This window comes from Rhinopithecus roxellana, chromosome 9 (assembly GCF_007565055.1).
Source record: "Rhinopithecus roxellana isolate Shanxi Qingling chromosome 9, ASM756505v1, whole genome shotgun sequence".
NCBI classification, from domain to species: Eukaryota; Metazoa; Chordata; class Mammalia; order Primates; family Cercopithecidae; genus Rhinopithecus; species Rhinopithecus roxellana.
In genome coordinates this window covers 64,010,147-64,032,725 of record NC_044557.1, presented here as the reverse complement: position 1 = coordinate 64,032,725, position 22,579 = coordinate 64,010,147, and the positions used below count along the sequence as shown (strand labels likewise).

Here is a 22,579-nt window from a genome sequence, read left to right as displayed (position 1 = left end):
CCTGCTTCCTCCGCTTCCCGGGACCAGCCGCTCTGGCCGCCTCGCGCCCCGCGTGCCCGCGGCCTCTCCCTCCCGTGGAGCACCGCGTTTCTCTAGCCGGTGCTGTTTGGCTGTAGTGGAGGAAGAATGGGCCTGAGCCGCGGTCCCACAGTAACAAATTAGCGGCCAGTCGGGTCTCGAGGGCCACAGGCTTCTCCAGGGCGCCCCTCCCGGGTGACTGCGACGGGGATCCGCACGCGCGTCCGTCCCCAGCCCTTCGCGGCTCTGGCCCCTGCCCAAAAGGAGGAGGAAGGGAAGGCGGGGAGGCTGGGTCATTCCCATCGCAGCTTGGTAACCCTGAAAGGCGCCTGACCGGCCGGCCTGGGCCTCGCAGGGCGGCCGCATTGTCTAAGCTCCATAGCAACCCCGGCGCCTTGCGCGCCACACGAGCCGGCGTAGCTCCGGAGCCCGCGCGCCGCCGCCGCGTCGCTCCGGCCCTGACCCGCGCTGGGCCAGCGCGCTGGGGCCCTGACGGCCCGCGCGGGCTCCAGGAGCGGGCAGAGGCGACGGCATGCCAGAGAAAAGGCTCACAGCGGGTAGGTGGCGGCCCCACAGGGACGGAGGACCAGCCCGCGGCGTCCGGGCCGCACCACGCGCCAGCCTCTGGACTTTACCTCCTGCCCTCCTGGAGGTATCCCCGCTCCCAAACATGAGAAAAAAGGGCTTCACTGCCCTGTTGGATTTCATGACGAATTTCACGTCCTCGCCGGTTTACGCTGGCACCGCATTATCTCGCTTAATTCTGCATATTGTACGTAGAATAATAGAGGGTTCCGTCTATAAAGAAGGGTAACTGCTGGGTCACAGTGAATTAGTGACCAGGCAGGATTCCAGAGGCCTTTCCTTCCCACTTCCACCTTGAATTCCAACTTAAAATGCAAGTCATGTACAGAGAATGAACAGAGGGCCAGAAATGTACTGAGCGTGCCCGTGTATAACATAGGGCTAGGTCCTGTCTTCCATGATTTCATTCACTCAAAGGAAATCAGTTTTGAGGGAGATAATGTAATATTTTGTCTTGTTTCAGAGCCACCAACTATTACAGAAGAAGAATTTGTAAGTACGATTTCAAGGGGCTATTTATTTTTTTCTTTGGCCTTTAAAAATATAGCAAATATTAGATCATAGAAGAAAGCTGTGTGTTTTCTTTCCTCCTTTTTGCCAGAGTTTTGGTTTAGAAACAATTGTAATAACTGTGTACAACATCTTTTTGAATTCTCTATCTGGCACATTTTTAAGAAGGGGCCAATTAATTTGTACGGTGGATGCTGTTCATCATTAAAGTTCTTTCACATAAATGGCCTCATTTAATTTCTCTAAACTCTTTAATGACTCCATGAGAGGAAAGTTTTATCTCCGTGGCTGTATTGTGATGTGGCTGTGCAGTTCCTGGTTGGAGTAAACAAAAGTAAATGGCATTGATGGATAAAGAGTGGTCAATTTATCATTCCTTTACAAATGTACTAAATACTCTCAGCTCAGACTTCTAGAGAGGTTAAATAATAAAAGTACTTTGCTAATATATCCTATATATTGTCATTTAGGTGAGTGCTACATTTAGGGTGGGTTCCATTATAATTCCCATTGTATACAGTGGTTAAGGAACTTGCCTGAGGTTACACAGACAAACAGGAGGTGTCAGAACCTAATTCCTGCCAAGGTCTGAGTCTGATTCCAAGAGCTCTAAGCACTTCTATTATTTATTTATGTCTTCCAGCACTTATTTCTATGTTGGCTAATTATCTTATTTGCTTTTGGCTTTCAATCAACAAACATGAGTGATTATATAGTCATAGTGTGGTCCTGGATGCTGAGGTTAAGTCTCAAGAAGTTCACAGTATAGCAGAAGAAAGGGCTAAGGCTGTGTGTGCTGGTGGCTTTCACATTCACCTTTCCAGAGCTCCGGTCCATTGCTGGGAGAGACAGACACACACACACACACACACATATACACACATACACACACAGAGCCACTGAAGGTACACAGAGCAAGTCAGTCATTCCTCCCATCTTCTGGCCATGTTGGCAGAGCTCTGCTTTAAGAAAAAAAAAATACATTATACACACACACACACATATTTTCAGACAGGGTCTCCCTCTGTCACCCAGGCTGGAGTGTAGTGGCCCCATCACAGCTCACTGCAGCCCTGACCTCCCTGGGCTCAGGTGATCTTCCTGGCTCAGCCATCCGAGTTGCTGGCACTATAGGTACGTGCCAGCACGCCTGGCTAATTTTTATATTTTTTGTAGAGACAGAGTTTCACCATGTTGCCCAGGCCAGTCTCGAATTCCTGGGCTCAAGCGATCCACCCACCTTGGCCTCCTGAAGTGCTAGGATTACGGACCTGAGCCACCATGCCAGGCCCAGCCACTCTGCTTTTAATGGGAAATTTCTTTAAGCTGCTCCAGGCCTTCCTGAACTACTCTTAGTTGCAGCAGGAGGTGAGCATTTCTGAAGCCAGCAAATCTTTTCCCATACTGCTGAAGAACACTCAACAACACGCCACTTACCGTTTGAGCAGTTCACCTAACCATTTTCGGTGTTGGCCCCATCCGTGAACTCATGATAGCTTGAAGACTCTAGGCATTCCCTTTCTCTTGGCTTGATTTCACTGTCTCTGAGTTCTCTTATCTTTCATTATTATTCCCCCTTTCTGGCTTCTCTTTTTCTTTTCTCATGAAAGTACTGACCTTCAGGATTCTGTTCTCTGGCTTTCTCTGGGTGAGCTCCTCTTCAGTACCCCTGTTTTGTGGGACTTCCACATCTCCACAACTCCAGTCCAGACACCACTTTTAATGCCAGCTCTATATATCCAGTGGGTTATTGGGACTCTTCATCATCTGAATGTCCGTGTCAACAGTCTAAACTGAACTCTCCCCAGGCACCCCAACACCATGCTGTTTTTCCTCCACTTCTTATTTTGATTTGCGGTGCCACTGGCCAGTCACTCATATCAAAGCCTTTCTTCCCTTTTCTTCATCCCCTGCCTGCAATCATTTACCAAGCTCTTTTCGTAGCCCTATCTTTTTCTCCATCCACACAACTACTGTCTCATTTCAGGCCCCCACCCTGGGCCTGGACTTTGGTTGTAATCCTAACTGATGTCATTGCCTCCAATAGTCCTTCTGCCAACTCCAGTTTTTTTTTGTCTAAAGCGTAAAATTCAAGCTCCTGAGCATCAGTTGTATTAGATTACTTCCTATTCCTTTGCTCTGTCTGCCTTTAGATTTTTCCTTCTCCTGTCACTCTTACCCTGGCTATCAGATTGCTATTAATTTTTTAAAACATTACCATGTTACTAGCTTGCTCAGAGCTTTTATTAATAACTAGTATTTATTGAATGCTGACCACATACTAGCTACTAACAACCCTATTAGGTGCTAACCACATACTAGCTACTAACAACACTATTAGGTGGTTATTACTGCCCACATTTCACAGAAGAGGAGGTCGAAGTTCCCAGTGGTTAACTAAATGGGCCTGAGGCCACATATCTTGTAACTGGTAAAGCCAAAATGTCAAATGCTTTGCTTTAGCCTTCAAAACCTTTTCTATAACTTTTCAGCCTTCTTTAACCTTATCTCCCAATGCTTTTCTCTGTGATAAAGACAACATTCTTACTGTTTTTGGTTTCGTTTATAAACTACATCCACATGCCTCCTGCCCCAGCCAAACTATACCCGACTTGTCTCCTTGCCTTTGCTGTCAAATTTTGTCTCAGTTGCCCTTCCCCATCTATTTCATAATGTTGCACATTCTTCAAGGCCCAGCTAATCTCCTCCATTAAGCCTTTCCAACTAACATCATCCAGACTGCCTGTGAGCTCTGAGCAGCTTTTAGCTGAGACCAGTTTATAACCAGATTCTCAAATTCACATGCTCAACCAAGTATTGTCTATAGATTAAATAATTAACATGTCTTGCACATGTAGTTACCCCTGTTTTTCCAAAGTGTGAAAATATTGTTCTCATTAATAAATTACATATTCTTAGGAAAAATGTGTCAGGGACCTGTAGTTCCCCAAACTCCATTCTCTCCTTTTCCATAGTAGATATTAGAACCATTGCTATCCCAAGTTAAGACTATGTTTTCTAGTTTCCCTTGCAGCCAAATGTGTTTATGGAACCAAATTCTGGCCAATACGACGTAAGCAGAAGTGTTGTGTCCTACTTCTCTGGAGAGCTGATGTTTATAGAGATCAAATAACAGACCCTTAGGTCACACAGTTAGTAATTAGTTGAGCCACAGTTAGAAGCTGGGTTATTCTAACTTTAATACTTACATAAGTGTAGAAGAAAAGAAGGAACCCTTTTTCTTCTTTTCTGCTGGCTGGAATAAAGTTGTAATGCTGGAGCTAAAGCAGTCATCTTAGATCATGAGATGGACCTGGCATCTTGAGGATGGCAGAGACATAAGATCAGAGGGGCCTGGGTCCCTGATATTTGGGAAACCACAATACTTTATGATTAATGCCTTATGATTACAACTGCTTATGATTGAGAAAAATATTTTATTATTTTATTTAAGTAGTTTTCTGTTTTTTGTTTTTTTGGTTTTGTGCTCCTGTGTTCATACCAACTTTTTTTTTCATATTGTATTTTCTCAGTGGATCTAAAAGTACAGTGCTGTTGTGGACACCCACAAAATAATATTTGAAACTTAACATGTGGTCTTCATCGTCAAAGGATAGAATAACTCATTTAGAATAAAGTGTTTGTCAGGAACACATACCTTGTATATATTTTTAATTTTTTACCTAGGTATAAGGTACACATTGAGAAAGTTTAAAGTGAGAGTGAATTACAAAATTTACACATTAAAATTTAGGGCTGGGCACAGTGGCACATGCCTATAATCCCAGCACTTTGGGAGGTCAAGGTGGGGCGGATCACAAAGTCAGGAGATTGAGACCATCCTGGTTACCACAGTGAAACCTTGTCTCTACTAAAAATACAAAAAAAAAAAAAAATTAGCGGGGAGTGCCTGTAGTCCCAGCTACTCGGGAGGCTGAGGCAGGAGAATTGCTTGAACCCAGAAGGCAGAGGTTGCAGCGAGCCAAGATCACACCACCACACTCCAGCCAGGGCAACAGAGCGAGACCCCATCTCAAAAAAATAAAATAAATAAAAATAAAAATTTAGGAGTCACTCTCACTTTAAACTTACAGCTAAAGTAAGGTGTAAGGTACACATTCAGAAAGTTTAAAGTGAGAGTGACTCTTAAATTTTTTTTATCATTAAAATAGAGTGCATTAATAGTAAAGATTTAAGTACCTGACTTTTATATTTAAAATAATGTCTTTTTCTTGTGCCTTAAAAGTAGTTTGTTTGCAACTATGCAAGTAAGTGTGCCAGGCTTCAAAAAAAAAAAAAAGTCTTTATCAAGTCTTCCATCAAAAAATTGAATCCAAGAAAGAAAATTCTTTATGGAGTAAAAACATTGTAGTGTAATGATCTATTTTGTTGAAGGTTTTCTGATTTAAAAAACCCACAGTTTTATTAACTTTAAAAGCAGATTGAACGCTGTTTAAAAAAGGAAAAGTTAAAAAAGAGAATACCTTGTAATCTTACCATCAAATTAAGATAAACTTTAGCTTTAAGCAGTATTTACTTGTATTTTACTTGTTAGAAATGGTATTCATTTTTAGCTAATTTTTAGTCTGTTCAAGTTTCTATTTTGTTATTTTTACAGGTTGAATGAAATTATAATAAACATAGGGTATTTCTCAAGCATGAAGACATTCTCATTATTTTAACATACAGTAACTAGTTGGCTCTCCATATCCATGGATTCCACATTTGTAGATTCAACCAAACTTGGATTGAAAATATTCAGAAAAAGGCCAGGTGCAGTGGCTCACACCTGTAACCCCAGCACTTTGGGAGGCTGTTGCGGGTGGATCACCTGAGGTCAGGAGTTCGAGACCAGCCTGGCCAATGTGGTGAAACTGCGTCTCTACCAGAAATACAAAAATTAGCTGGACGTGATGGCACATGCCTGTAGTCCCAGCCACTAGGGAGGCTGAAGCAGGAGAATCGCTTGAACCTGGGAGGTGGAGGTTGCAGTGAGCCCAGATCACGCCATTGCACTCCAGCCTTGGTGAGAGAGTAAGACTCTGTCTCAAAAAAAAAAAAAAAAAAATTCAGAAAAAAATACAAACTTTAAAAATACAGGATAACAACCATTTACATAACATTTATATTGTATTAGGTATTGTAAGAAATCTAGAGATGATTTAAAGTACATGGGAGGATGGGTGTAGGTTATATGCAAATACTATGCCATTTTATATGAGGGACTTGAGCATCCCCAGATTTCAGTATCTGTGGGGGGTCCTGGAACCAATCTCCAGTGGATACCAAAGGACAACTGTATAGAAAAAAGGTCCATAATTCCAGTCCTCATAAACATGACTAATTACTTGGCAATTAATGACCACTTGGTGTTTTTTTTTCAAATAAAATATGTTAAATTATATATAATTGGGTTAAATGAACAGTGAGAGCCTACTGGGGCTGACACACTAGGCAGCTTTATATGGAAACACTGGAAGGCAGGGCTAGACCTAAGTGCCACCCCTACTTTCTCCTGTTCTTGTTTCGTTAAGAGGTTGCAGAGCTAGCGGCCCGAAGTGTTGTGAACAAGTCTTTAGGAAACTAAGACAGGTCCCAGAGGTCCTTTGTAAAGTGTTAGGCTATTTGGAATTCTTTCATCTGTATGGAATCCTTTACTCTGGGTAGGAATCAAATTCTCTGATGCTTTTTTGGAACTACAGAAACTGTTAGCAGTCCCATTGATAAGTTAGTAAATAAGTATATCATTAAGCAACTTTTTCAACGTATGGCCATATTAGACACTACTGGGTATAAACATTGTTATTAATCCCCAAAGTAGCATACCTTCTGATCAGAGAGATGGCCTTTAATATGAAACAGTAAAAGGATAAGCAGTTAAGTGTTAAGTGTGAGGTTTGAATTGAAAGTACATTGGGATTTAGAGAAGTTTGCCACATCCTCTTTCTAACCGTATAGAATGGGAGAAAAGGTGACCAAGGGTGTGAGATACTCTCTGCTTTAAATAAGTATATTGAGTTGTAAAGATCGTTTTTTTTTTTGTTTTGTTTTTTTTTGTTTTTTTTTGTTTTTTGAGACAGAGTCTTGCTCTGTCGCCCAGGCTGGAGGGCAGTGGCACGATCTTTGCAGTGAGTTGTAAAGATCTTTGTACAAGGAGAAAACCTTAGGGTATTTGTGCCTAATGAATTGTCTTAAGCCTAGTAGGTATAATTCGAGATATGACTGAATAAAAGCGAGTCCAGGCCAGGCGCGGTGGCTCACACCTGTAATCCCAGCACTTTGGGAGGCTGAGGTAGGTGGATCATGAGGTCAGGAGATTCAGACTATCCTGGCCAACATGGTGAAACCCTGTCTCTACTAAAAATACAAAAATTAGCTGGGCGTGGTGGCACGTGCCTGTAGTCCCAGCTACTCAGGAGGCTGAGGCAGGAGAATCTCTTGAACCTGGGAGGCGGAGGTTGCAGTGAGCCGAGATTGTGCCACTGCACTCCAGCCTGGTGACAGAGTAAGATTCCATCTCAATAAAATAAAATAAAATAAAATAAAATAAAATAAAATAAAAGTGGCGGGGGCAGGGGGTTGGGGCGTCCAGAGCTTTCTTCACCTTCTCAAGTCTTTTGGGTACTTGTTGAGAGAGAGAGACAGAGAGAAGGAAAGGGAAGGGGAGAAGAGAAGAGAAGAGAAGGGAAGGGAGGTGAAGGGAGGGGAGGGGAGGGGAGGAGAGGGGAGGGGAGGAGAGGGGAGGGGAGGGCGGGAGAGGATAGGACAGAAGGCCGATGGAAAAGTACTTCTGGATAGATACTGAGGTAATCTGTGATGATAACCTTTGGAGGATAAAAGCAGAGTCCATACTTTTGCTCCTCATTGCATGAACCATTTTAATATCTTCCTCTTTCATAGACTTCATTTATAGAAAATATAATTTTACAAACCAGTGGGGATCTGATACATGGGCTTTTGGTTTTCAAATGTCAAAAATGCCTTGATCTAGGCAAGCCATACTTTCAACAAGATGTGTTGTGGAGCTTGTCTTACCTTGCATTCTCTTTTTCTGACTCTTTTTCTCTTTTGACAGTATCTCTTCTTTTAATTAGTATTATTTGTTAGAGTTTTTTTTTTTTTTTAAGTTATTAGTCTTTTCTCTTTAGGTTTCGTGTCCTCAGCGTAATCTTTCAATTATTCAGTAAAAAATGTTGTAAACGTTTACTGTCTAAAGGCATTGAAAAAATTAAAAGAATAAATAGGGAACAGCCCTTTTCCTCCAGAAGTTCACAATCCAGGATGAGACATGTAAACAATTACAGTATGACGTGATGAAGGTTTTTATAGGGGAAATACAGATGACCACTACTCCAGACTTCTGGAGAAGAAAAAAGGTGGGTACGTGAATACGAGGGAAAATTTTTCTGGGCGGAATAATCAACATGTGCAAAGGTGCGAAACTGTAAAAAAATTGCTATGACTACAGCCTGTAGTATGAGATAAGGCTGGACAGTGGGCAGGAGCCAAATTGCATTCACCATAAGCCCTTTTTGTGGTAGAAAAGGATTGGAGACTGGGGGAACAAATGGATCCCTTGTATTAAATGAGGTGTGGCTAGGAAGACTGACCCATAGGGTGGTATGGATAAGAAAGAATAGGAAAGATGGGGTTTGGCATATGATGGATAGGACGGTGAACCAGAGGTCGGTCCCTTGGTAGATAGGAGTCCAGAGTAGTAGTCAGAAGATGGTCAGATAACCAGGAATTTATTCTAGAGGCAATGATGCTGATTTGAGAATCTGTTATTTAATACACAGAAGGCTAAGAAGCCTGTCCATAATGTGCAGAGAAACTTGATCTTATTTCCTTGTAATAAGGCCCCCCTCCAAACATTTTACTAGGAAAAAATATAAACATGTAAGAAGTAAAAGAATTGTATAGTGAACACTGATATACCTACCACTAAGATTTCACAATTTTTATTACATTTGTTTTTTTCACATAGCTGGCCTATCTCATCATCCATCCATCAGTCCATCTTATTTTTTATGCATTTTAAAGTAAGTTACAGACATTGATAAACTTCACCTCTAAATACTTCATGAGTATCATGAACTATTAATAGTATTCAGTATGAGTTTATGATTCTTTTGTTGATGCAAAATTTATACACTGAAATGCAAACATTTAAAGAATAATTTGGTGAATTTTGACAAATGTATACATATACATGTGTAATCCAAACTCCAATGCATATGTAGAACATTTTCATGTCCTAGAAAGTTCTTCAAGCTCCTTCTCAGTTGATTCTTGCCCCCATTCCCCAGAGACACCTACTATGCTGTCTTGCTTTCTGGCCTCTCTCCTTTGCTCATGCATTTCTCTGTGTACTCAGCATTATTACCCCTCATATTTATATTTCTAAATACAGAATTTGAAGTTATTTGAAATGCATTTCAAATGCCATTTTTCCCACTTGAGTCTTTTCTGATTCTTCTTACCAGATAACATCTTTCCTTCCTTTGGAAGAAACAGTTTATATTGTAATTCTCTTATGGCATGTATCATATTCTTTCTTGGACTGTGGGTTTTTTGTCTTCTTATTTCCTCTTCCTTGCTTACAATGTCTTTGTATATCTTGCATCTTTTAGAGTTGTAAAGAAATTGGACTGGGTGTGGTGGCTCATGCTTGTAATCCCAGCACTTTGGAAGGTCTAGGTGGGAGGATTGCTTGAGCCCAGGAGTTCAAGACCAGCATAGGCAATATAGTGAGACCCTGTCTCTACAAAAAAAAAAAAAAGTTTTTTAAATTAGTTAAGCGCCGAAGTGACAGAGCAAGACCCTGTCTCAAAAAAAAAAAAAAGAAAAAAGAAAAAAAATTGTAGTTCATCTGATTTGAAGGTGCAGCAAAATAACTTTAAGCAAAAAATTTTACCTACCATAATTAGCAAGCACACATAAACTATTTTGTTAACCCTCTTTCAGTAAGACATTTGAGAAGTTTGGACTAAAAATGGAAAAGCTGACTTCATTTCCACAGATGGCACACCTGTAATACATAAAAAAAAAAAAAAAAAAAAAAAAAAAAAAAAAAAAAACGGGTTTCAAGAGTACATTCAATTCTGAAGAAGTGTTCCTACCTTCATTCAACAGAGAATCTGTGTTGCAAATTTTGCAGTCAGGTTTATGGAATGATGTAATGGAGGAAATGATTCTAACTCAGTTTTCTTCTTGATTATACCATTAACCATCACCAGTTTATTGATTATTTGGAAGATGTTAAACCTAAGCATAGAGACTTAGAGCATTTTAATATAGCCAAGTAATGAGATTGTGGAAACTCTTTGAGAGTAACTGAGTTACTTCTTCAGCTCAAGGCCTTAATTAATTAATTTATTTATTTTAATTAAAGGGTTTGTGATGTAAAGGGCTTATCAGATACTCATGGGTTTACAAGACTGCTTACTGATGTGACAAGATTTGAACACATTGAACTAGAAACTGCAGTGGGAAAATAGGTTCCTTTATTTACTAAGAGAAGGACAAGCCTTTCCACTCAAGTGCCACATGTGGGTGAGCAGATCACACTTGGAGGGAACACTTTATTTCCCATTGTGTAACTACCCAATATCAACGCAATTGCTGAGGTTTGATATTGATAGAAATTAAGGCACAATTTTAGAAAAGAAATATTGATTTTGATGTATTTGATAATACATGAGGTTTTCATAGTTTTCTGTAAGTGCAAACCAAAGGATATGACTGAATGCCTAGGAAATGTCAAGTCACCAAGGGGTTAGAGCAGTGCCACTGCTGCCACCTGAGAACTCTTACCAGTCCCTGGTGAGATGAGCTGAGCTCAGGAATCTAGAGTAAACTTTGAAAACCTTTATGGCAGTTTGACAGAGTATATTTATATCTGTTGAATACGACAAAAAATTGGGATTGCCGTATGTATCTTCTATTTCATTTTCTAATTATTCATTCAAAGTTATCTATCTGAAATACGTTAAGGAAAAAAACAAAAACAAAACAGGGCTGGGCATGGTGGCTCATGCTTGTAATCCCAGCACTTTAGGAGGCCGAGGCGGGCAGATCACTTGAGGCCAGGACTTCGAGACCAGCCTGGGCAACATGGTGAAAACTTGTCTCTACAAAAAATACAGAAATTAGAGGGGCGGAGCAAGATGGCTGAATAGGAACAGCTCCAGTCTCCAACTCCCAGCGCGAGCGACACAGAAGACCGGTGATTTTTGCATTTTCAACTGAGGTACTGGGGTCATCTCACTAGGGAGTGCTGGACAATCGGTGCTGGTCAGCTGCTGCAGCCTGACCAGCGAGAGCTGAAGCAGGGCGAGGCATCGCCTCACCTGGAAGCCAAGGGGGAAGGGAATCCGTTTTCCTAGCCAGGGGAACTCAGACACACAACACCTGGAAAATCGGGTAACTCCCACCCCAATACCACGCTTTAAGCAAACGGGCACACCAGAAGAATATATCCCTCACCTGGCCAGGAGGGTCTCACGCCCACGGAGCCTCCCTCATTGCTAACACAGCAGTCTGCGACGATCTAACCGCAAGGCAGCAGCAAGGCTGGGGGAGGGGCGCCCGCCATTGCTGAGGCTTAAGTAGGTAAACAAAGCCACTGGGAAGCTCGAACTGGGTGGAGCTCACAGCAGCTCAAGGAAACCTGCCTGTCTATATAGACTCCACCTCTGGGGGCAGGGCACAGCTAAAACAACAACAGGGGAAGCAGCAGAGGCCTGAGCAGACGCGAACGACTCTGTCTGACAGCTTTGAAGAAAGCAGTGGATCTCCAGATATGAGATCGGACAGACTGCCTGCTCAAGTGGGTCCCTGACCCCTGAGTAGCCTAACTGGGAGACATCCCCCACTAGGGGCAGTCTGACACCCCACACCTCACAGGGTGGAGTACACCCCTGAGAGGAAGCTTCCAAAGTAAGAATCAGACAGGTACACTTGCTGTTCAGCAATATTCTATCTTCTGCAACCTCTGCTGCTGATACCCAGGCAAACAGGGTCTGGAGTGGACCTCAAGCAATCTCCAACAGACCTATAGCTGAGGGTCCTGACTGTCAGAAGGAAAACTATCAAACAGGAAGGACACCTATACCAAATCCCCATCAGTACGTCACCATCATCAAAGACCAGAGACAGATAAAACCACAAAGATGGGGAAAAAGCAGGGCAGAAAAGCTGGAAATTCAAAAAATAAGAGCCCATCTCCCCCTGCAAAGGAGCGCAGCCCATCACCAGCAACGGATCGAAGCTGGTCAGAGAATGACTTTGACGAGATGAGAGAAGAAGGCTTCAGTCCATCAAACTTCTCAGAGCTAAAGGAGGAATTACGTACCCAGCGCAAGGAAACTAAAAATCTTGAAAAAAGAGTGGAAGAATTGACAGCTAGACTAATTAATGCAGAGAAGGTCATAAACGAAATGACAGAGATGAAAACCATGACACGAGAAATACGTGACAAATGCACAAGCTTCAGTAACCGACTCAATCAACTGGAAGAAAGAGTATCAGCGATTGAGGATCAAATGAATGAAATGAAGCGAGAAGAGAAACCAAAAGAAAAAAGAAGAAAAAGAAATGAACAAAGCCTGCAAGAAGTATGGGATTATGTAAAAAGACCAAATCTACGTCTGATTGGGGTGCCTGAAAGTGAGGGGGAAATTGGAACCAACTTGGAAAACACTCTTCAGGATATCATCCAGGAGAACTTCCCCAACCTAGTAGGGCAGGCCAACATTCAAATTCAGGAAATACAGAGAACGCCACAAAGATACTCCTCCAGAAAAGCAACTCCAAGACACATAATTGCCAGATTCACCAAAGTTGAAATGAAGGAAAAAATCTTAAGGGCAGCCAGAGAGAAAGGTCGGGTTACCCACAAAGGGAAGCCCATCAGACTAACAGCAGATCTCTCGGCAGAAACTCTACAAGCCAGAGGAGAGTGGGGGCCAATATTCAACATTCTTAAAGAAAAGAATTTTCAACCCAGAATTTCATATCCAGCCAAACTAAGTTTCATAAGTGAAGGAGAAATAAAATCCTTTACAGATCAGCAAATGCTTAGAGATTTTGTCACCACCAGGCCTGCCTTACAAGAGACCCTGAAGGAAGCCCTAAACATGGAAAGGAACAACCGGTACCAGCCATTGCAAAAACATGCCAAAATGTAAAGACCATCGAGGCTAGGAAGAAACTGCATCAACTAACGAGCAAAATAACCAGTTAATATCATAATGGCAGGATCAAGTTCACACATAACAATATTAACCTTAAATGTGAATGGACTAAATGCTCCAATTAAAAGACACAGACTGGCAAACTGGATAAAGAGTCAAGACCCATCAGTCTGCTGTATTCAGGAGACCCATCTCACGTGCAAAGATGCACAAAGGCTCAAAATAAAGGGATGGAGGAAGATCTACCAAGCAAATGGAGAACAAAAAAAAGCAGGGGTTGCAATCCTAGTCTCTGATAAAACAGACTTTAAACCATCAAAGTTCAAAAGAGACAAAGAAGGCCATTACATAATGGTAAAGGGATCAATTCAACAGGAAGAGCTAACTATCCTAAATATATATGCACCCAATACAGGAGCACCCAGTTTCATAAAGCAAGTCCTTAGAGACTTACAAAGAGACTTAGACTCCCATACAATAATAATGGGAGACTTCAACACTCCACTGTCAACATTAGACAGATCAACGAGACAGAAAGTTAACAAGGATATCCAGGGATTGAACTCATCTCTGCACCAAGCGGACCTAATAGACATCTATAGAACTCTCCACCCCAAATCAACAGAATATACATTCTTCTCAGCACCACATCGCACTTATTCCAAAATTGACCACATAATTGGAAGTAAAGCACTCCTCAGCAAATGTAAAAGAAGAGAAATTATAACAAACTGTCTCTCAGACCACAGTGCAATCAAACTAGAACTCAGGACTAAGAAACTCAATCAAAACCGCTCAACTACATGGAAACTGAACAACCTGCTCCTGAATGACTACTGGGTACATAACGAAATGAAAGCAGAAATAAAGATGTTCTTTGAAATCAATGAGAACAAAGATACAACCTACCAGAATCTCTGGGACACATTTAAAGCAGTGTGTAGAGGGAAATTTATAGCACTAAATGCCCACAAGAGAAAGCAGGAAAGATCTAAAATTGACACTCTAACATCACAATTAAAAGAACTACAGAGGCAAGAGCAAACACATTCAAAAGCTAGCAGAAGGCAAGAAATAACTAAGATCAGAGCAGAACTGAAGGAGATAGAGACACAAAAAACCCTCCAAAAAATCAATGAATCCAGGAGTTGGTTTTTTCAAAAGATCAACAAAATTGACAGACCGCTAGCAAGACTAATAAAGAAGAAAAGAGAGAGGAATCAAATAGATGCAATAAAAAATGATAAAGGGGATATCACCACCGACCCCACAGAAATACAAACTACCATCAGAGAATACTATAAACACCTCTATGCAAATCAACTAGAAAATCTAGAAGAAATGGATAATTTCCTGGACACTTACACTCTCCCAAGACTAAACCAGGAAGAAGTTGAATCCCTGAATAGACCAATAGCAGGCTCTGAAATTGAGGCAACAATTAATAGCCTACCCACCAAAAAAAGTCCAGGACCAGATGGATTCACAGCTGAATTCTACCAGAGGTACAAGGAGGAGCTGGTACCATTCCTTCTGAAACTATTCCAATCAATAGAAAAAGAGGGAATCCTCCCTAACCCATTTTATGAGGCCAACATCATCCTGATACCAAAGCCTGGCAGAGACACAACAAAAAAAGAGAATTTTAGACCAATATCCCTGATGAACATTGATGCAAAAATCCTCAATAAAATACTGGCAAACTGGATTCAGCAGCATATCAAAAAGCTTATCCACCATGATCAAGTGGGCTTCATCCCTGGGATGCAAGGCTGGTTCAACATTCGCAAATCAATAAACGTAATCCAGCATATAAACAGAACCAAAGACAAGAACCACATGATTATCTCAATAGATGCAGAAAAGGCTTTTGACAAAATTCAACAGCCCTTCATGCTAAAAACGCTCAATAAATTCGGTATTGATGGAACGTAACTCAAAATAATAAGAGCTATTTATGACAAACCCACAGCTAATATCATCCTGAATGGGCAAAAACTGGAAAAATTCCCTTTGAAAACTGGCACAAGACAGGGATGCCCTCTCTCACCACTCCTATTCAACATAGTGTTGGAAGTTCTGGCTAGGGCAATCAGGCAAGAGAAAGAAATAAAAGGTATTCAGTTAGGAAAAGAAGAAGTCAAATTGTCCCTGTTTGCAGATGACATGATTGTATATTTAGAAAACCCCATCGTCTCAGCCCAAAATCTCCTTAAGCAACTTCAGCAAAGTCTCAGGATACAAAATTAATGTGCAAAAATCACAAGCATTCTTATACACCAGTAACAGACAAGCAGAGAGCCAAATCAGGAATGAACTTCCATTCACAATTGCTTCAAAGAGAATAAAATACCTAGGAATCCAACTTACAAGGGATGTAAAGGACCTCTTCAAGGAGAACTACAAACCATTGCTCAGTGAAATCAAAGAGGACACAAACAAATGGAAGAACATACCATGCTCATGGATAGGAAGAATCAATATTGTGAAAATGGCCATACTGCCCAAGGTTATTTATAGATTCAATGCCATCCCCATCAAGCTACCAATGAGTTTCTTCACAGAATTGGAAAAAACTGCTTTAAAGTTCATATGGAACCAAAAAAGAGCCCGCATTGCCAAGACAATCCTAAGTCAAAAGAACAAAGCTGGAGGCGTCACGCTACCTGACTTCAAACTATACTACAAGGCTACAGTAACCAAAACAGCATGGTACTGGTACCAAAACAGAGATATAGACCAATGGAACAGAACAGAGTCCTCAGAAATAATACCACACATCTACAGCCATCTGATCTTTGACAAACCTGAGAGAAACAAGAAATGGGGAAAGGATTCCCTATTTAATAAATGGTGCTGGGAAAATTGGCTAGCCATAAGTAGAAAGCTGAAACTGGATCCTTTCCTTACTCCTTATACGAAGATTAATTCAAGATGGATTAGAGACTTAAATGTTAGACCTAATACCATAAAAACCCTAGAAGAAAATCTAGGTAGTACCATTCAGGACATAGGCATGGGCAAGGACTTCATGTCTAAAACACCAAAAGCAACGGCAGCAAAAGCCAAAATTGACAAATGGGATCTCATTTAACTAAAGAGCTTCTGCACAGCAAAAGAAACTACCATCAGAGTGAACAGGCAACCTACAGAATGGGAGAAAATTTTTGCAATCTACTCATCTGACAAAGGGCTAATATCCAGAATCTACAAAGAACTCAAACAAATATACAAGAAAAAAACAAACAACCCCATCAAAAAGTGGGCAAAGGATATGAACAGACATTTCTCAAAAGAAGACATTCATACGGCCAACAGACACATGAAAAAATGCTCATCATCACTCGCCATCAGAGAAATGCAAATCAAAACCACAATGAGATACCATCTCACACCAGTTAGAATGGCAATCATTAAAAAGTCAGGCAACAACAGGTGCTGGAGAGGATGTGGAGAAATAGGAACACTTTTACACTGTTGGTAGGATTGTAAACTAGTTCAACCATTATGGAAAACAGTATGGCAATTCCTCAAGGATCTATAACTAGATGTACCATATGACCCAGCCATCCCACTACTGGGTATATACCCAAAGGATTATAAATTATTTTACTACAAAGACACATGCACACGTATGTTTATTGCAGCACTATTCACAATAGCAAAGACTTGGAATCAACCCAAATGTCCATCTGTGACAGACTGGATTAAGAAAATGTGGCACATATACACCATGGAATACTATGCAGCCATAAAAAAGGATGAGTTTGCGTCCTTTGTAGGGACATGGATGCAGCTGGAAACTATCATTCTTAGCAAACTATCACAAGAAGAGAAAACCAAACACCGCATGTTCTCACTCATAGGTGGGAACTGAACAATGAGATCACTTGGACTCGGGAAGGGGAACATCACACACTGGGGCATATCATGGGGAGGGGGGAGGGGGGAGGGATTGCATCGGGGAGTTATACATGATATAAATGATGAACTGATGGGTGCTGACGAGTTGATGGGTGCAGCACACCAACATGGCACAAATATACATATGTAACAAACCTGCACGTTATGCACATGTACCCTAGAACTTAAAGTATAATAAAAATAAAAAAAAATAAAAATAAATACAGAAAGTAGCCGGGCATGGTGGTGGGCACCTGTAGTCCCAGATAGGAGGCAAAGGCATGATAATCACTTGAACCCAGGAGGCGGAGGTTGCAGTGAGCTGAGATCACGCCTCTGCACTCCAGCTTGGGTGACAGGGCAAGACCTTGTCTCAAAACAAAAAGAAAACTAGTATCTCCTCTCAGATAGTTCATTGAGTTAGAATCTTTTAGAAGTGCAAGACATCTGGAAATGAATATATGAATCTGAAAATTAGAAATTTCAGGCAGTGTGGCAATTCTAGGTAATACTTAGGTCCACCTGGTGCTATGAAATACATATTCTGTATTATGGCTAAAAATTAAAAATGAAATGTATATTTTAGAAAAACTAACAAGGGATTGTACTGCACTACTGTATGTTATTTAAGATATACACTGTTCACATCTGTGGATTTTTGATCATGTGATCCAGTACTGCCAAATTTGTCCACCCTTATTGTAGCACAATGCCTTCCACCCAGAATTCAGATGTTTTCTCATAAGAGTTAGCAAAAACTAGATAGTCCACTAAATACAGTTGGAATTATTAAAGTAACTTTGGAAGGTAAAGTTTGATAGGTTATTAAATGCCTTGTAGTTTCCCCCAAAAGTATATCTGCCTTGTTCTGCTTTGTTAGACTTTGCCAATCAGGACTCTCTTTGAGCACGTGCTACTAAGGTACTACTACTAAGGTAGTAAATTTATTAAATCCTTAGTTTGTTGTTATTTTAATCAGTTGAAATTTTTAGAAAACTAAATCTTTTGTTTTAAGGTTTCTAGTAAGTTTCTTGATGTAAATTCTATAAGTGATTGTTTATAACTCTCTTCTGTTGCTGCAATTACTTAAAGAAATTACCCTGAAAATCTACTTTCCAAAATAGGTGCAATATGCTATAGTGTCTTCTTTATAGCACTATATACTTCAGTACATTTTTAAAAATTGGCCAGTATAAAAAGAAAGTAATCAGCCATATGGAAATAAGAGCATTGTGTCATATTGTCAACTTTCATGTTAGATTTTCAAAATTGCAATATAATTATGAATAACAAAATAAACACATGTACCATATAACAGTTATGCCATGATGTGCTTTTGACATAATGGAAACAATTACTAATAAAATAAGGTGTCTTAGGATTTGGAAGAGAGATTTTGTTCTTGGCAGTGGCTTTTCAATTTTGCCAATATGAAAAGTGGCTATGTTGGTGGATGAGATAGTTATGGAAAAAATGTATACAATCTTTATTCTTAGAACACATGCATTGTCAAAGATTCCTCATGCAAAAGTGAAGCAAGATCCAGATTAAAAAATGTATCTCATTCTGGGGTGGCGGGGCAGTACAACATTTTCTTCACTTCTTTTATCGCTTCCATTGGGCAATTTAAGAAATTTACACGCTCAATTTCATTTGGGCTCCAAACACTGCTTCTCAAACACTTTCCTTTATTTTTATGAAATATATATATATTTTAATAAGTCTGTGTGAAAGTTACCATGTGATGGTATTATTTTGTATTTGTTGATGTTTCATTTAAGTGTTGTGCTGTATTTTTCATGTGTTCTGTTTTCCAACTAAGTATAGTAGCAAAGTGTTTTAAGAATATGCTGCCTTCTGTTTTCTTATTTTTTCCTTTCAGAGATTGGAAGGAAACTATAAAACACTATAAACTGTGTCCAGTTTATAGTGAGGGTTCACTGTTTTCTGACTAAAAGAGATTTGAAGATCTACATGATGATAAATTCATAGCAGAATAAGAGAATAATATAGGCATGATTTAAAACGTTGTATAATTATAATACTGTGTTTTTATGTTTTTTTTTTTTTTTTGCAGGAAGATTCTCTGGCAACAGATGATTTCCTTGTAGACTACTTTAATGAATTTCTGAGCCTTCCAGTGAGTTTATTATTATGATCTATCGAATACATATTATCAAAGCAAAATATTTTAATCACTGGATTATCTTGTGAGACCAATTTATCAGGGATAATGCTTTTTAAAAAATATTAAAGCATTTAGGTAAAGGTTTTATCTTTTTATATAATCATTTGGATTTGAATCATATTTAGAAATTATTGAAGAAAGCTGGAGTTTTTCTAACCATTATAAAGCATTCTGTACAAACTCTGGTTCAGCTGTATTTGGCACCATGTTAGGCTTTTTATTTATTTATTTATTTATTTATTTTGAGATAGTGTTTCACTGTGTCACCCACACTGGAGTACAGTGGTACGATCATGGCTCACTGCAGCCTTGACTTCCCAAACTCAAGCGATCCTCCTGCCTCCCAAGTAGCTGGAACTGCAGGCATGTGCCATGACGCCCAGCTAACATGTTAGACTTTTGACAGAGGTGATAAGGACAAAATATCAAAAAAGTCAAGGAACTAATTTCTTGCTTTCAAGCAATTATTTTCATCCTCTTGGATAGATCTTAAAGTGGAATTTGTATTTAATGCAACTAGAGTTTTATATCAGTAGTAAATAGGACTTGGCACACTGTCGGTGGTGTAACATAGATTGATGCCAATTAATAGTTTCAGTCCTAGACAGCAGTAACATATATTGTGAGTATTAAGGGATGTCCTAGTCCATATAGTCTATGCTGCTATAACAGAATAACTAAGATTGGGTGAAAATTTATTTGGCTGACAGTTCTGGAAGTTGAAAAGTCCAAGATCAAGGGGCTGCATCTGGTGAGGGCCTTCCTCCCACATCATGCCATGGTGGAAGGGCAAACAGAGATTAAGAGAATGAGGGAGAAAGAGGGGTACTGACCTCACTTTTATAACAAACTTTAAACAAGTTTTATAACACTCTCTTGATAACCAACCCACTCTCAAGATAATAACATTAATCCATTCAGGAGAGCAGAGCCCTCATGACCTAATCACTTTTTTTTAGGCTCCACCTTCCAACACTGTTGCATTGGGAATTAAGTTTTCAACACGTAAAATTTGGGGGACACATTCAAACCACAGCAAGGAATTGGGGAAAAGTGAAATGAGGGGTCATAAAAAGACCTGTCTTGTATGGAAATAAAGTTAATAAGGAATGCTGGTTAAAAGACATACAAGAAAAGGTTTCTGCTATTGGGTTATGAAAACTGTTTTCCAGAAAAAAATTGAAACATTAAAAAAAAAAATCACAAGTAATTTTAAAGGGAGTGTACCTTAAATGTGAAGTCTCTTAAAGCCTAAACACTGGAAATACCCTTTGAAGGGAAAGTACTATTGAGTACTTTCTTGTGTAGATTAGTTTTATATATATGTATGTATCTATGCATGTGTGCATGTTTGTTTTGTATTTTTTTTTTCTAAAATAATTTTGTACTCTCTCTGTTGGGCATAGCTAGGTCTCTGGACCCATTATGGAAGTTAGATTGACACACCAAAGCCCCTGCTCCCTTTCCAAGAACAAGCCTGAGCAACACCACAGGATACTCAAAGAGTTCTTGTTTGGTCTGACTCTTTAACTTTTGTTATCCAGTTGTATATTATATAAAACCCAGCAGCATCACAAAATTGCCAGAACTTTGCTTTTTCAGATTATGTAGTCTTTCCTGTGGGCTCTGCAATCTCCATTCTCTCTCCAAAACAAGTACATTTTTGTGAAATTTTAAATAGAAAAATCTCTATATAGATCTAATGTCAGTTTCTTAACATTTGCATTTCAGGGTCTTGGGATTTGTGATTACATTGACTTGTTTTGGAAAAGAAATTCTCTTAATTTTCTTTTTCAAAAAATCTATTTTAAATTATAGAAATGACATACCATTAGTATAGACAGTTTACCAAAAATGTGATAATCCTGGCACCCAGTCAGAATACACATTGCCATTTTTCTGTTTCCTTTCAGACTTTAGGTGACATGACAGTGTGATTTCTATTGAATTCCATGTAGTCATGTTTTTATCCCTCCTGAGCAAGACCTGAAGTTTGACCCCTTCGTGTGTCCCAAGCACTCACCTGGGCTGCCTTTTTCATGTTTACCATCTCTCCAAATCCTGTTTTTACCTCTGCCTCCTTTTTTTTTTTTTTTTTTTTTTTTGAGTTCCTTTTGCATCTACATTCAGGATCACACAGTCTACTTATTAATTACCCGTTCTTCACATTACAAGACAAGAGAAGAGAAAATATTGTCACGGGTTTTCAAAAAGAATCTGGGGACAGGGAGGAGAAGGAATGATGTATTCTCAAACCGTCTGGCAAAATTCTAGAACAGATTAATAATGTTTGGTTTATGAGCACTTAGCTAAGAATTAGAAGCCAGTATGAGTTTACTGAGAGTAAGTATGCCAAACTAATCTTTCTTTTTTTGGATAGTTATAGACTGGTATTTTAGGGAACCATAAATTAATGTATTATGATTTCAATAAAGTATTATAAAAAATAATAAATTGAATCATGTTACTTCCCGATCTGTTCAAAACCCTGTCTAGGGACTTCTCATTACACTAAGAATAAAATCCAGAATCCTATATGATCTGGCTCTTGCTATCTCTTGATCTTTATTTTCTCCTTACTTTCCCTACTTACTTTCCAACCTGACTGACTTTCTTTATGCTTCTCAAACGTGAATATGCCACATATACTCAGGATCTTTCTACCTGGCATGCTCTTCTCTGAGATACCTGTATCACTTTCTCCCTAACTTAAATCCCGTCTGTTTAGAAAGCCTTCCCTAACAACCCTATCTAAAATAACAACCTCAACACATGCTCCACTTATAATGCTTTGTCTCCAAAGACCTTATAATTATCTGTAAAATTAGTTTTCAAATATTTGAACTGGTTCAGTAACCATAATCAGCAGGAGTTGATTTTTAATAACCTACAGATTGAATTCCAAATTTGCTAGTATACAATCAAGACCCTTTGTAATTTGGCTTCAGCTTAATCTTTCTAGCTTTGTATCTCGCTTCACATTACTTGTGCCATCCTGCATACTCTTTCCTGCCTCCCCTAGCCCACCAATCTGTCTTGACCACACTTATTCTTCCCATGCTCAAATCTCACCATGTAATTGTTGGTATTAGGAGTGAGAGAATTGTGTTTGATTCCAACTTTTCCACTCTTACCGGTGTGATCTTAGAAACCTTGCTTACTTCATTCCTCGATTTCT

General features: G+C 39.8%; 1 protein-coding gene across 3 annotated transcripts in view; it reads left to right on the top strand.

Annotated features, from left to right (window-relative positions):
- The first annotated feature begins 355 nt into the window (after nt 1–355).
- The window catches only part of RGS22 (regulator of G protein signaling 22), a 154,379-nt gene continuing 132,155 nt past the window's right edge, over nt 356–22,579 (top strand). The window contains exons 1-3 of one of the 3 annotated variants that reach the window (XM_030937765.1): nt 356–575; nt 1,067–1,095; nt 19,291–19,353. In XM_030937765.1, the coding sequence (XP_030793625.1) occupies nt 551–575; nt 1,067–1,095; nt 19,291–19,353 (117 nt within the window). In that variant the 5' untranslated portion in view covers nt 356–550. Of the gene's footprint in view, nt 576–1,066; nt 1,096–19,290; nt 19,354–20,807; nt 20,918–22,579 lie in introns of those variants that run through there. The other 2 variants (XM_030937766.1, XM_030937767.1) reach the window with 2 other exon arrangements.